The sequence below is a fragment of the Dromiciops gliroides genome, chromosome 2, assembly GCF_019393635.1.
Source record: "Dromiciops gliroides isolate mDroGli1 chromosome 2, mDroGli1.pri, whole genome shotgun sequence".
Classification (NCBI taxonomy): domain Eukaryota; kingdom Metazoa; phylum Chordata; class Mammalia; order Microbiotheria; family Microbiotheriidae; genus Dromiciops; species Dromiciops gliroides.
Window position 1 is genome coordinate 615,751,164 of NC_057862.1, and position 15,844 is coordinate 615,767,007.

Consider the following 15,844-nt stretch of genomic DNA (forward strand, 5'->3'; position numbering starts at 1 on the left):
TTGCTAGAGTTTGGAGGTTTACTGACTCTCTGTTGCCTCTAGGATAAAATATTCTGGATGGCATTTAGAATCTTTCACAATCTGCCTTTAGCCTGTATTTTTAGTCTTATTACTTATTATTTTTCACACAGTCTAATCCAGCAATACTGGTGTCTGTGCTGTTTTTCCTATACAATATTACATTTCCTGTTCTCCTTGCCTTTGTACAGATTGTCTCTCATTCCTAGAATGTCTTATACCTTCTCTTAAAATCTTTAGCTTCCTTCATATCTCACTTAAATGAAATGCCTTTTCTGATGCTCTTCCCTCCATCTGCTTGTACCTACCTTGAAAATACTTTGTATTTTGTTTTTATTTATGTGCATGTTGCATTTTTTTAAGGGCCAAATGAATGGGAAAGTTCTGTATCAGTTCGGAGGAAGATCACTGAGAACTGGGGTGATCAGCACTAGGTGTTCAGAAAGTGAGTTCTTAACTAGGGCTTAGTTAAGCAGAAAGGAAAGAGATAGGTGTTACAGCTAAGGGGACATGTGTGTGAGCAAAGGAAAAGAGATGGGAATGTGCATTTGATTAGAAGGTTCATGTAATGGAGTAATTGGAGACAAAGTAAGCAGATTTGATAGTGGGCTTCCTGGGTACCATCATATTTTTTTTTCTTACTTTTTTGGGGGGGAGGGGGTAAGACAATTGGAGTTAAGTGACTTGCCCAGGGTCATGCAGCTAGTAAGTGTCAAGTGTCTTAGGCTGTATTTGAACTCAGGTCCTCCTGAATCCAGGGCCAGTGCACTATCCACTGCGCCACCTAGCTGTCCATCATATTTTCTTACAATCTCCCATATGGTTTCATTAGAGCCATCTGTTTTTAAAGCATTTTTCTTTTTCTTTCTTTCTTTCTTTTTATTTTCTGTGTGAGGCAGTTGGGGTTAAGTGACTTTTCCAGGGTCATACAGCTAGTAAGTGTTAAGTGTCTGAGGCTGGATTTGAACTCAGGTCTGCCAGAATCCAGGGCCAGTGCTCTATCCACTGCGCCACCTAGCTGCCCCTTAAGCATTTTTCATAGAGGAGATGCAGCATGGTATGTATATATGGAAAGAATATTGGGTTTAGAATCAAAGGACCTCGGTTCAAATTAAACTGTGTAAGGTTGGTCAAGTCTTTTTTTTTTTTTGCCTCCCCCCCCCCACCTTCCCAGAGCCCTAATTGTCTAGTTTGTAGAATGACTATTTGGAGTAGATTTGCTACCAGGGTCCTTTCCAGTTCTAGTTCTGATAATTTATTTTACATTCAGCATTTTTGAAACTCCTTATTTATATTTAAATAGCTTGTGTTCAAAGATCCATAATAACCCTTTTAGGGGAAGGATATATTTTCATAGAGGACTCAACCAGAAGAATTAGAGGCTTTATGCTATGGTATAAAGAGCATTGAACTGAGAGTAAGAACATGGACCCGTACTTCTAATTTGTGAAGCCGTGGGCAAACATTTATCCTATAAATGCTTAACTCCTTCCGATTTCTTTCTTTCCCCTCTAGACCTTAGTTTCCTTATCTATAAAATGAGAGGACTGAACTAAATAATTTTTTTAAGGGGCTTTACAGTTCAAAAATTTTACAATTCTTTTCAATTGACTAGCAGGTTTGAGTATTTAATATTTATCAGGAAAGATAGAAATGTGAAATTATAGGTTGTCATACAAATTGGTCCCTAAGTGCGCTATTCCCAAATTGTAATGGGACTAGAATAATCCCTAGTTAATTGATTAATGATAATGATAAATCCATTACTACCATAGGAGAAAAACAACTGAAAGTATGTCATCATCCTGAGTGGTACAATATTATTTAGTTAATGCCATCCAGGACAAAAATGGGATTTTTGGTACTAAAGTTTTTTTAGAATTTGGGTTTCGAAGGAAACAGAATGAAAGTAAATAGTGAGATGTACTATCCACAGTTTTAATGTCCTTATATCAAGATATCTATTTGAAATACTGTGTGGTTCTGTGTAGGAAGACTTGAATTCTGAAGTAGTTTTGTGTTGATTTCAAGTTGAAATAGAATGTTATTATTTGAGAACTTTTGAAAACCCATGTGTAATTGAATAATTTTTACTTAAGTAATATTACTAACCCTCAATTGGGAGTATGATTTAAATTCTTAAAAGCAAAAAAAATTTACAAAAGTATGGTATTTAGACTTTAAAAGATGTAACCAGAATTTATTTTTCCCTTGTTAGGAGGCAGGTGGAAGTCATCATAAAGTTTCTGTTTCTCCTGTTGTTCATGTTCGAGGGCTGTGTGAATCAGTTGTGGAAGCAGACCTTGTGGAGGCTCTTGAAAAATTTGGAACAATATGGTATGTACAATCGACAATAACTGCAAATTAGTTAAATTATTGGGAGAGGTTTGTAGTACCCTAACATAGTAAGTGTGGGTGTGACTTAGTTTTAGAATCCTTTAAATCAGTGCTTGTGGGGTTTTGTGTATACATTTTGTTTTCCTTCCCTCATCTGAGGAGCATAGTTTTAGAGCTGGAAGGGATGTGGAGGGCTCAAGAATTACAGGATCTTGAATTTGGAAGGGACCTTTGCTGCCATCCAGCCTCATTTATAACTGATCCTCAAAGTAGTCATCCAGCCTTTGCTTGAAGACCTCCAGTGGGGGCTGCTTTTGGGAAGAGAATCCAACTGAGGGCAGCCCATTCCATTCTTCAAAAGCTTTAATTGTTAGTAAGTTTTTCCTTAAATGAAGATTCAAATTTCCTTCTTTGCAATTTGCGCTTGTTCAAACTAGTCCTAGTTTTGGGGCAAAGGAAAACAAGTTTAGTCCCCTTTCTACTGAAAGCTCTTTTAAAAACTTGAAGACAGCTATCTTGTTCCCCTTAAGTTTTCCAGAAGAATTATCCTCAATTCTTTCAGTTAATCCTTATATAACTTGAATTTGCCCTTTATCTTCCTAGTGGCCCTCTTTTGGACACATTCCAATTTGCAGGGTTCTTTCTAAAATGTACCCAGAACTGAACATGGTACTTGAGTTTTCATATGACCAGAGCAGAATACTTACCCTTGTCTTAGGCATTGCACATCTTTTAATATACCCTAAAATTACATTAGATTTCCTGGTTACCACACCACTATGTTGACTTCTGCTGAGCTTCCGTGAAAACTCCTCTATCTTTTTATCTTTTTAATATAAACATATCTAACCAGGCCTTTCTCCTTTTGTGCTTGTTAAATTGACTTTTTTTGGAACCAGATGTAGGACTTTGTTATTTTTCGTCTCTAGAAAACTAACATTATAGATGAAAGAAAAACTGAACTTGCATTGATTCTCTATGCTGATGACAGTATGGGCTATAACATCACTTTTGGTAAATTAATTCATGGGAAATTCTTAGTTTTCCTTAGGGCCTTTAATAATGGAGAAAATAGTATTTATTTTTTCCAAATGCGAAACCTTGCTTAAGGCTTTTATAGTTTCCCCCCCAAAGAAATGAAATTTGTTAGGAAAAGATGTTTGTGTTTTAAAAAATCCATTCAAAACTAAAGTTCGAGTTAGTTTCTAGTGCTTTTGCTATTTCAGTAAATTTTAGGTCTTCAGACTTTTTTTTCTCTTTTCACATACTTCACATAGGTCATTAAAAAATTAGGCATTTATTTTCTTTTTTACCTCTCCCCTCCCCCCCCCTTTTTTTTTTTAGTGAGGCAGTTGGGGTTAAGTGACTTGCCCAGGGTAAATGTCAAGTGTCTGAGGTCGGATTTGAACTCAAGTCCTCCTGAATACAGGGCCGGTTCTCTATCTACTGTGCCACCTAGCTGCCCCTTTACCTCCCTCTTAATGAAAAAAGAAAAGAAAGAAAAACAAACTCTCATAAAAAATAGGTATGGTTAAATAAGACAAATTCCCATATTGGCCATGTAAAAGTGTATGTCTTACTCTGTAACTTGAGTCTATTGTCTCTGTTAGGAGGTGGTATCATTCTTCAGTATCAAATTGGAATTGTGGTTATTCATGACTGATTAGCATTCTTAAGTCTTTCAGTTTCTTTGTAATGCTGTATAAATTGTCCTCCTCTGCTTACTTTATTCTGTATTAGTTCATACATCTTCTCATTTTCTATGAAACTATCCTTTTTAAAATTTCTTATGGCAAAAAAGCATTTGTTCTATTACATTCACAGAATAGAATTTGTTAATTATTTCCCCCATTTATAGATTCCCTTTGGTTTCTAGTTCTTTGTCACAAAAAAAGTTGCTATAAATATTTTTGTATATGTGGCTTCTTTTCTTCTCTCTTTGATGTCTTTGGGGGTATAAGCCCACTAGTGGTATTACTGGGTTAAAGGATAAACAGTTTAGTAACTTTTGGGCAATAGTTCCAAATAACTTCCCAAAATGATTTTGTATCAATCCATAGCTCTACTTTTGATTTGTCTGTTTTCTTGTAGTCACTCCAGCTTTTGTAATTTTTTTTAGGTGTAAGACTTTACATCTATCTCTATTAAATTTCATAATAGATTTGGCCTGGTATTCTAGCCTGTCAAAATTATTTTGGGATTCTGACCAATTATAATTTATTAATTATCTTTGCCAGCTTTTTATCATCTGCAAACATAATAAGCATGTCACCTAGGCTTTTATTCAAAATCACGGATAGAAATATAAAACAGCACAGGCCAAGTATATATTCCTAGGGCATCCCATTGGAGATGACCTTCTAAGTTGACATCTATCCATTGATGATTGTGCTTTGAGTCTGGCCATTATACCAGTTCTAAATTCACTAATTGTACTATCATCTGGCCCACATCTTCATCTTTCCACAAGAATATCACAAGAGAATTTATCAAATGCTTTGTTAAAATCTAAATTTTATCTACAGTAGTCTCTTGAATTTGCTACCACATCAGATAAAGAACATGAGATTCATCTAGCATGACCTCTTCTTCTTCTTCTTCTTCTTCTTCTTCTTCTTCTTCTTCTTCTTCTTCTTCTTCTTCTTCTTCCTTCTTCCTTCTTCCTTCTTCCTTCTTCCTTCTTCCTTCTTCCTTCTTCCTTCTTCCTTCTTCCTTCTTCCTTCTTCCTTCTTCTTTCTTCTCCCCTCAGTGGGGGTTAAGTGACTTGCCTAGGGGGTCACACAGCTAGTGTCAGGTGTCTGAACCTGTATTTGAACTCAGGTCCTCCTGAATCCAGGGCTGGCGCTTTATCCACAGTGCCACCTAGCTGCCCCCGCTTGACCTCTTCTTAATAAAGACATGTTGACTCTTTGTATCACTACTTCATTTTCTTTTCTTTTCTATTCTTTTTTTTTGCGGGGCAATTGGGGTTAAGTGACTTGCCCAGGGTCACACAGCTAGTAAGTGTTAAGTGTCTGAGGCCAGATTTGAACTCAGGTCCTCCTGAATCCAGGGCACTACTTCATTTTCTAAATGTTCACTAAGCTTCACCTTTAAATAATGCTTTAGAATTTTTCTAGGTATTCCAGTGAGTAAAATTTTCTTATTGTTATAGTTTATATATTCATTTCCCCCCTATTTTTTGAAAATTAGGACATTTGTTTTCCATTCCCATTGTATATATCTCTAGTCCTGTACAGTCTTTCAGATATCACTGATATGACTCAATAATCACATTTGTCAATGTTTTCCAGTATTCTAGCATATAGTTCATTTGGGCCAAGGACTTGGAAAAATCATCCAGCCCAGTCTTCTCATTTTATAGCTGACCAGTCTGAGACCCAGAGATGTCATATGACTTCCCCAAAGTCAGGCAGCTAATAAGTTGCAGAGCTCGTAGCCAGTTTATGTAGATTTGTATGTATATTAGAAATTGTCATGAGTTAAAACTTGGCATGTAAGGCTTATTTGTTAGGAAGGTATCAAGGCATAGGTCTGTAGGGTCTTCAGTCCTATGATGATGATTTCAAGGATGTGAAAATATTTGTGTGTCTTCAAGGCAGATTAGAGCTGCAGATCATGAGTGCTGAGTTAATGCACTGAGAAAGGCAAGAAGATCCCTCAGAGGCCATCTAGTCTGTCCCTCTCATTTTGGAGATGAGTAAACTGAAGCCCAGTAAGGTTCAAGGTTGCAGACTAGATCTGAACCAAGGAGGTCTGTCTACATAGTCCTCTCAATTGTAGCAGCCATCTCCTTAATGAATTATCAGTCATGTGTATATAGATTATATATAACCATATTTCAGTCCTGACACTATATATAATCCATACTTCAGTTCCTGGGTCTCTGCCTTATTGTAGTAGAGTCTAGATGGGGAAACAGAAGGTTTCTGGGAACCATTTTCTAATCCTGGCTTTGTAACTTAATAGTTGTATAACTCTGGGCAAAACATTTAACTACATTGACCCTTATTTTCCTTGTTTTTAGAATGAAAGCAATAATACTTTTTAATACTTCACAAGATTGTTTTGAGGAAAGAGTTTGTGAACAGTAAACTACTCTATAAATGGATTGTTAATTGAAACATAATTAGGGGCCAGTTAGGTGGCACAGTAGATAGAGCACCATCCCTGGAGGCAGGAGGACCTGAGTTCAAATTTGACCTCAGACACTTGACACTTACTAGTGTGACCGTGGGCAAGTTGCTCAACCCCAATTGCCTCAACTACCCCCCTCCCCCCAAAAAAAGAAACACAAGTAGAACAGTGAATCTTTGCCAAAACGTTCACCTCCTGGGCCTCAGTTTCTTCATCTGTAAAATGAGATTGGATTAGATGTTTTCTAGGGTTACTTTTACCTTTAAATCCATGTTCCTGTATACTATATTCCAAAACTGTGTAATAAATTATTCTTTAATATCTTTATGTCAGTATTCTTTTTTTTTGGTGAGGCAATTGGGGTTAAGTGACTTGCCCAGGGTCACACAGCTAGTGTCAAGTGTCTAAGGTTGGATTTGAACTCAGGTCCTCCTGAATCCAGGGCCTTTGCTTTATCCACTGCACCACCTAGCTGCCCCTATGTTAGTATTTTTTTTAAAAATGAAATGAAATGAAATTTTTTTTTTTTTTTTGGTAAGGCAATTGGGGTTAAGTGACTTGCCCAGGATCACACAGCTAGTGTCAAGTGTCTGAGGCCAGATTTGAACTCAGGTACTTCTGAATCCAGGGCCGGTGCTTTATCCACTGTGCCACCTAGCTGCCCCGTTAGTATTCTTAATATGGTCAGTTGACAGTTGAGTTGATTATATTTGTTTTTTGACAAAACCATTATTTTCTAGTTTGTAGCCATCTGGAATGTAAAACAAGCTGAAAATAATATTTGATATTAAAATAGCCCATTATGGTTTACAAAACACTTTATATACATTGTCATTTGATCCTTATGACAATTCTGTGAGATAGGTGCTATTATTGTCCATTTTTACAGATACAGAGATCTCAGAGAAGGTAAGGGACTTGCCCAGGTTCATAGTATGTCTGAAGTACAAGTTCAAACTCATGTTTTTCTGCCTCCATCACTCATGCTCTTTCCACTTTGTCACATTGTTCTTCATAAAATGTCAGGTTCAATAGAGACATTTTGGCATAGTTTGTACTTTTTTTTTTCTTTGCACAGTTAAGGTTTCTGAAATAACTGGACATTCAGAGTATACCAATGAATGGCATTAAAAAAGGTAATGAGTCCTCAGAAGGTATCAGTAAAGGTTTCCTCTTTGAAGGAAATGGCAAAGAATTAGCTTGAGCTTTTTATTATACAGTAGTAGCACCTTATGAAAGTTGAATACCTGGGAAAGTGTTAATCCTTTCTCCACGTCTGTTCCAAAGACTATTATTATGGTTCTGTCTCAGCACTGGTAGTTCAGGTTGAAACCAAAGAAAGCCAAGGATAGTTTTTTTATGTTTGTAATAGGTGCCAGGAGATTCAGGTCACTTTAGACGTTTTGGAGTTCAGATAGAGCAGGGCTTCTTAAACTTTTTCCACTCATGACCACTTTTTGCCTGAGAAATTCTTATACAACCCCTGGTATATGGGCATATAAAATATCTACATACACACATACATATATACATATACACACACACACATATATATGGGTATATAAAATATATGACCTTTTACTGTTGCCAAACAGTGACCCTCACGTTCAGGTATGCGACCCCATATGGGGTTGCAACCCAATGTTTAAGAAGCTTTGAGATAGATGATATCTTAGGGAGGTAGAATTGTTCCGTGGTTGAAATAGCTACTTGGAGCTGTTCTGAGGAGGCTCTAGATCAAAGCAGATTTCTTGTCAAAGCAGACAATAGGCTTGAATGCAAGTAGAATGTAAACATCCTTCCTAGAAGGCAAAGATGATTTCCTTTTCATCAGGGCCTGTCACAGGACTGGCACTCTGGCATTAATACGTTCTTTTTTGAATTAAAACCTTGGTGTTGGCATTGAACTAACTGTGGGAATCAGCTGGCTAATGTGTTGATAGTGCATTCTCACCAAGCAGCTGCAAAGAAGCAGGCAGCTTTGCACATTTCTCTTATCCTTAGTATCTGGGCTTCTTAGAGCAGTTTATAGCTAAGAAATATTAGAGTTGTTGGCCAAAAATAAGGCGTTGGGAAATTTATATGTGAACAATTTGAAGACAAAAATTGAGTTGGATATTGGAATGATTGTAACAAAAATGAAATGTAGGCTGCCAGACAAGCAGAACCAATTGTAGAGAGTTGTTCAGTGCTAGGTAATTGTGGAGCCATTTGGGGGGAAACATCTATCTATTTTGTATATAGCTAATTACAGCAAAATCTTCCATCTGCACATCAGTCATGAAGTGTCTGGTGAGTACCAGTTGAAGGAGTCTAAAGTTCTTCCCTCAAGATAGTTGTAATCTTGGAGATGACACATATTAAATAGAATAAATCAATATATCTGTATGGTACAGATAAAGATATTCTGAAATTGTTATGATACCCTGACAAGAAAAAAGAAAGTTCATTCTTCTTTCTACTCCTAAAAGCAGGCTTTGAATTTTAAAGCTGTTCCTGCCAGTTAAAATCTATGCATCTTATATTTAGAAAGCAATGTCAGTAAGGCTGGGTATATAATAGGTCTATAAAGAATTTATTCCTTAACCCTGTAGCTTATTTGGTTCTATTGGCCAAAGAAGCAAAGGATGTTATTTGTATATTATTACCAACATGGTAGGATATTAAAGGATATAAAGTCAATCCAGATAGGTAGGGGTGAGAGGTTAATTTTTCTCAGTCTTTTTTTTCTTTTCTTGGCAGAGCTCTGACTCCAGAGTGCTCTAGAAATGCTGGTACGCTTTTCCTTCTTGAAGGCTCTGCCTTTCAAGAAAATAGTCTTTTTGTTTTTTCCTAAGATTTGTATTCTTTTTTTGGGGGCAGGGCAGTGAGGGTTAAGTGACTTGCCCAGTGTCACACAACTAGTATGTGTAAGTGTCTGAGGCCGGATTTGAACTCAGGTCCTCATGAATCCAGAGAGCTGGTGCTTTATCCACTGCACCACCTAGCTGCCCCCTAAGATTTGTATTCTGCCATTATATTTAGTCACTCTTTAAATATACTTTCTTACTTTTTCCAGATTCCATTACTTTTTAGATTGAGATGGCCAGAGTAAGGATAGGATCTTATTCCTGGCACATAGGAAGCACTTAATAAATGTTTTTCTTGTTGGTACCATGGAAAGAATATTGCCTCTGGAGTCAAAAGACCTGGGTTCAAATTATGCTTCTGACATGACCTGTGTGACATCGTGCAAGTCCCTGGACCTTAGTTACTCATCTATAAAGTGAAAAAGTGGAACTAGCTGATTTTGGAGGACACTTTCTAGACCTGTCCCTCTATGAAAGCCCTTTTCCTTGTGTTATGTAGGGGACTCTGGGTTCCTGAAAGCTTTGCTAGCAGAGAGTACAAACTCTGGCAAGCCCTGCCAATGTGGAAAGTCTTGGAGCATGAAGTTGGTGATGAATTTTACGTTTATTGTAAAAAGGCAAACCTGACTTCAGAAAAGCTTATCACCAGGTTGGCTGCAGGGCAAAGACAACTTCTTAAATTGTAAAAAGCATTGTGATATTTGTTGGCAGAGGGAGTACTCACTAATGAAATCAGACCCTTAAAGTATTGAGTCATCTTTCCATATCATAAAGGAAGATATTTTTTAATCTTATTTGCCCTGTGTCCCTTGATTGCTTGTAGTGATACCAGGATGCCCTGGTAACCAGATTGTGAACCATTACTGAGAGTGTACCAAGAGTGAGAACCAGGTTTTTAAACACACTAGCTTTTTCTTAGATACCAGGGCTGAAAAATGGGTGCTTCTTATAAAATAGGGTTCTTTAGTGTAATTTAAAAATGTAAGTGGGAAGAGAGTAGTAAAAATTTAAGAGAATGCTATGCTTCAACACTGAAAGTTTGGTCGTTCCACAATGACTCCTTTTAACCGTACCAGACATTTTGGAAATGTTTGTTATTATCAACAACAAAATTATTATGTTGAGTCTTAAATGAATATAAGGAGTTCCTGGTGCTAAAATCCCCTTTACCATGCTTCTGGATTGTTCAGCTTCCTTCTAAAGCGAGGATACAAAGGTTCTCTTCATTTTGTTTATATGATTGTCAGTTTTTTTGAAACATTAATCTTAATAATGGCATGTGCGCTCAGCAGGCAGGAACAACAACCTAGGTAGTGCATATTTGACTACTATTTTGCAGCTTTTAGTTAAGAGAGTTACCCGGGTCACCTTGAGGTTAACTTTTGTTATTGCTACCTACCAGGTAAGTAATAACCTACTTGGTGTTGAAGGGTATTAAGTCAATCCAGATGAGGTGGGGAGATTGGTTTTCCTCAGTATGATATCAATCTTTTTTTCTTAGCATAGCTCTGACAGCAAGGTCAGATTAAGCTTCCATATGAGGATGTTATCTACCATTGTTGTCTGAGAGGGGCATTCTTTCTTTTGCCTGATAGTAAAGAGTATCCTCATTAGGTCCATCACCCAATTAGTACTTTCCTTGTGAATATGATTATGATTCTGACCCATGGAGGTAGTAGGAAGCACTTCTGGGAACAAGATAATCAAGAGAACTAAGTGTCTAAATAAACACTTATTCTTCAGTGTGTGCGATTAATTCTACAGTAGATTAATGTTGAATAAAGATGGTCAAGGCTGATTGATGTTTTACTGAAGAAAAACTATTAGTACTTGTTCTCACTATAAAGAAGACTGGAAACTACACACAAACTTGTGCTTTTCTTTTCTTTTTTTTTGAAATTAGCTATGTGATGATGATGCCATTTAAACGTCAGGCTCTTGTGGAATTTGAAAACATAGAGAGTGCCAAAGAGTGTGTTACCTTTGCTGCTGATGAACCAGTTTACATAGCTGGCCAACAAGCCTTTTTCAACTACTCTACAAGTAAGAGGATTACTCGGCCGGGAAATACTGATGATCCGTCAGGGGGCAACAAAGTTCTTCTTTTATCCATTCAGAACCCCCTCTACCCAATAACAGTGGTACGTATATATGTATGTGTGTATGTTTTTAACATTGCAAATCTCACTCATCCATGCTTCGGGATTGTTAAGCTTCCTTCTAAAGCGAAGATACAAAGGTTCTCTTCATTTTGTTTATATGATTGTCAATTTTTTTGGAAACGTTAATCTTAATGATGGCATGTGCACTCAGCAGGCAGGAACAACTGAGATAAAACAACTTATTTGGTAAATGCTGTTGATCATCACTATTGCCAGCTTTGTTTCTGAGAATAAGGGAGAAAACTAAAGGGCAGGGAATGTGAGACAGAGAATGCTTTGTTACTTTATGAGGGAAGAACTTCATTGTGGAGCAGGCAGATATTTGCTTAGGTCATCCATATAATTCACCATGTTGAAACTTGAGAATGATTTGAACAGCCTGTTAAAATCATTGCAAAACTAATTTTATTGAAAATTCAAAATTTTATCTTTCTTGTTTTCTTCTAATTGACTTGAGTTTTCATTGAAGTCTAAGAAATGTGCTTTTTATATTTTGGTTTTATATAAAATTCAGATTTTTATAAGGACAGTATAGAGAGATTGCAGCTAAATTCCCACCTTCTGTAAGAAGCCTTTCTTCATCCTTCTCAATGTTGGTACCACTCCTCTGAGATTATTTCCAACTTATTCTGTATATATCTTCTTTATACATAGATGCTTGCTTGGTCCCTCACATAAGGATGTGCTTCCCTTGAGGTCAGGAATTCTTTTTGCCTTTTTATATATATATATATATTCCCAACATTTAGGACAATAGCTGGCACATAGCTGGCATTTAATCAATGCTTGTTGACTTAAATATAATAAATTATTCTAATAAAGCTGTAATATTGCACCATTGATATACTGTAGGTTCTTGTTCTAGTGCCTGCTTGACTGAAATCTCAGATAATGGGATACTTAGGGACCTCCTCTTTCAAATGTGGGTAGGTAACTGGTCCTCCTCTAATGGGTACTTACAATCCCAATTAGGCAGTTTGCAAACTTAGTAGATAGGCAGTCAAGTCTGTCTTTTATCTGCCCAGCTTTGAATCTAACCATATACTGTTTGCCCTGTCTATAAATATAGCATCCTTTGGTCCTGTGACTCACTTTTTGCCAATCTAGGTGGTTTTTTTTTGGCTGATTATCAGTTCATTTCAACAAGTATTTAGTAGAACATGGATGAGTGAATCCAAAACAAAATAAAAACAGTTGAGCGTCACAGATAACTGGGGGAATTAGCAGAGGCCCCTACTAGGAGAGCACTTAAGTTGAGCTGGGGAGAGAGCTAGGTCTTCCAAGAGGCAGAGGTAAAGAAGGAGAGGTTTTGGGTATAGGAAACAACCTATCCAAAGACAAAGTTGGGATCTGGAATATCATTTATGGAGTATAACAAGGAGATCAATTTGGCTAGTTCAGAGTGCTAGAAGGAAGAGTGTGAAATCAACTGGAATCAGATTTGTGAATGACTTTAAGTGCTAAACAGAGGGGTTTGTATTTTATTGTAGAGGCAATAGGTGAGTGGCATGGTTAAACCTGTGCTTTTTGGCAGCTAGGTGGAGGAAGGATTGGAGAGAGAAGAGGCTAGTGAGAGGGAAATCATTTACAGGGTTATTCCAGTAGTCTAGGTGAGGTAATGAGGGTCTGAATCTTGGTGGTTGTGGTGTGACTGGATAGGACACACCAGACTTGAAAGATGTTATGGTAGAATGGGCAAGATTTGGCAAATGATTGATATGGGGGACTAGAGAAAGGAAGAAAAAAAAATTTAGGATGATTTTGAGGTTGCAAACCTCCACTTGTACTTCATTTTGAACTGATTTCTGACCTCATTAATCAACAAAAACTACTCTCTCCAGCATTTTCACTAGTCTCTTAATTGCCAACTTTCTCTTGGCAGTATTTCACACTGTTGATCACACTGACTTCTGCATATTCTCTTCTTCTGTTTTCATGATACTGTTCTCTCTTATTTATCCTACCTGTGTGATCATACCTTCTCAGTCTTATTTCTTGGATCTTCATTCCTATCTTACCCTCTAACTATAGGCATCCCTTTAGGTTTTGTTCTGAGCCCTTGTCCTTTTTTTCTCTCTATACTCTCTCTCAGTGACCTCATGAGCTCCAACAAGTTCAGTTGTCATCTCTGTGCAGATGACTTCAAAATCTGTATACTTGTCCTGAGCTCTCCTCCCATATCATGAAGTGCATGTTGGGCATTTTAAACTGGATGTCTTGGGGGCATATAAAATTCAGCATGTCCAAAATAGATTTCATCATTTCTCCACTCTTCTTTTGAATTTTGCTGTTACTGTTAAAGAGCACCAGCATTCTTCCAGTTATCCAGGTTCATGACTTCATTGTCTTTCTCAGTTCTTTATTTTCACTCATCCCACACATCCCATCACTTGACAAATCTTGTCATTTCTACCTCCAGAAGACTTCTGTCACACATTCCCTTCTCTGCACTCACATAGTCAGTTACCACCCTAGTTTAGACCCTCATTACTTCTCATCTGGATTACAGCATTAGCCTTCCTACTCCAAACCATCCTTTAGCGAGCTGCCAAATTGATTTTCTTCAAGTCCAAGTCTGACCATGTCATCAGCTTACACAGAAATGCTAGTGGTTTCCAATTACCTCTGAAATAAAATAAAACTCCTTTGGCATTTAAAGGTCTTTGCAGCTTTACTCTTTTCTGTCTTTTCAATCTTCTTACCTGTACTTTATGGTCCAACTGTATTGAGCTTATTTTTTGTTCCTCATATAAATTGCTTCATCTTCCATCCGTCATACCTTTTCCCTATCTCCCATGCCTAGTGTGCCCTTCATCCTTGTCTCTGCCTCTTAGAATCCCTGGCTTCATTCAAGACTTACCTGAAAAGACACTTTGCTGGTGTTCAGGGCTGTCAGGGCTGCCTTGTATTGACTTTGAATGTATCTTGTGTATGTCAGTTTATTTCTGTGTTGCCTCTTCTATTAGAATGCAAACTCTTGGAGGTTAGGGGTTGCCTTTATTTAATCTTTGTATCCTTAACACAGTGCTAGATGTTAAGTGCTTAATGACTGCTTGCTTGACTGACTATAGGGATGGTAGTGTTTTGAGTTGAAGTAGGGAAGTTAGGATGAAGAGTGTATACAACTGGGGAGGGGGGGGTGCGCGTGCATGAATAAAAGTACTTAAGTATGGAGTATGTTAAATGAGACCTGCTTCTGGCTGGTGGGGGGATGGGCCTATAACTCACAGGAGAGAGGTCTGGGATGTTCTCCTTCCTCATTCACCACCTTTTTGGAGCCCCTAGTTCTTTCTAAGGCTCAGCTCAGGTAACCTCTCCTCCAAGATAACCTGGGAAACCAAGGAGGGGTTAAGGGGAGAAGAGGGGGAGATAGGAGATAGAGTCAGGGGAAAAATGAAAGGCTGGGGAAGATTGTCCAATGTCAGGTAAATTTGAGTTGTAGATTCTGTTTCTGGGGGTGATGAGGAAATCGGAAGCATGATCATCCCTGTATATGACTGAGGTGAAAGAAAGATACAGACCATGAAACTTGAGGAGGCTGATGAAGTAGGAAACAAGGACATTTGAGAGCAGTGTAAGTATGAATGTTGAAATCTTCAGATAGGAAGGGTCATATTTTGGTTGGAGATATACTTTTTAGGTTCCATTCACCTTTGTTTCAGTGTGTGGTAGTACTTTATTAAAGGTCACATGGCCTTCGTTTTTATACCTCTTCAAGCCCAAGAAACCCAATTCATTTCTGAAATGGATCAGTTTTCATAAAAGCTCTGGATAACAAGATCTAGGTATTCAGAGAAGTTCATGTTGTTATTATTATTATTATTATTTTTTAGTGAGGCAATTGGGGTTAAGTGACTCGCCCAGGGTCACACAGCTAATAAGTGTTAAGTGTCTGAGGCCGGATTTGAACTTAGGTACTCTTGAATCCAGGGCCGGTGCTCTATCCACTGAGCTACCTAGCTGCCCCAAGTTCATGTTATTATTACTCTGGTTTTTTCCCAGAATAATAATTTTTTATTTTTATAATGGAATTTAATGGACCAATTGCATTAGCTTGATAAGCAAATTTTGGAATAAAGGAGATATAATCTTATAGCTGCTTGTCAGGGATATTATGGAGAGGATGCTTGTTCAGATGCAGGTTGAACTAGATGTCTTCTGAGGTTCTTCAAAGTGTGAGCCAGGTCCTTGGGAAAGGAGGCAGAATGACACCGGGGCCTGTAGATAACTGTCACAAGGCTCTGGATTACCAGGCTCAGATGAACTGGATGAACTGAACCTCAAAAGAGCTCAAAGGCAGTGGTAGGGGGAGTGTCCTCCTCCTGGCCTAATGATCCTCAA

At 37.7% G+C, this 15,844-nt stretch overlaps 1 protein-coding gene across 1 annotated transcript in view; it reads left to right on the plus strand.

Annotated features, from left to right (window-relative positions):
• The window catches only part of HNRNPLL (heterogeneous nuclear ribonucleoprotein L like), a 59,598-nt gene that overhangs the window by 16,388 nt on the left and 27,366 nt on the right, over nucleotides 1-15,844 (plus strand). Inside the window, exons 2-3 of the mRNA XM_043984195.1 lie at nucleotides 2,237-2,355; nucleotides 11,245-11,482. Of these exons, the coding sequence (XP_043840130.1) occupies nucleotides 2,237-2,355; nucleotides 11,245-11,482 (357 nt within the window). The remainder of the gene's footprint in view (nucleotides 1-2,236; nucleotides 2,356-11,244; nucleotides 11,483-15,844) is intronic.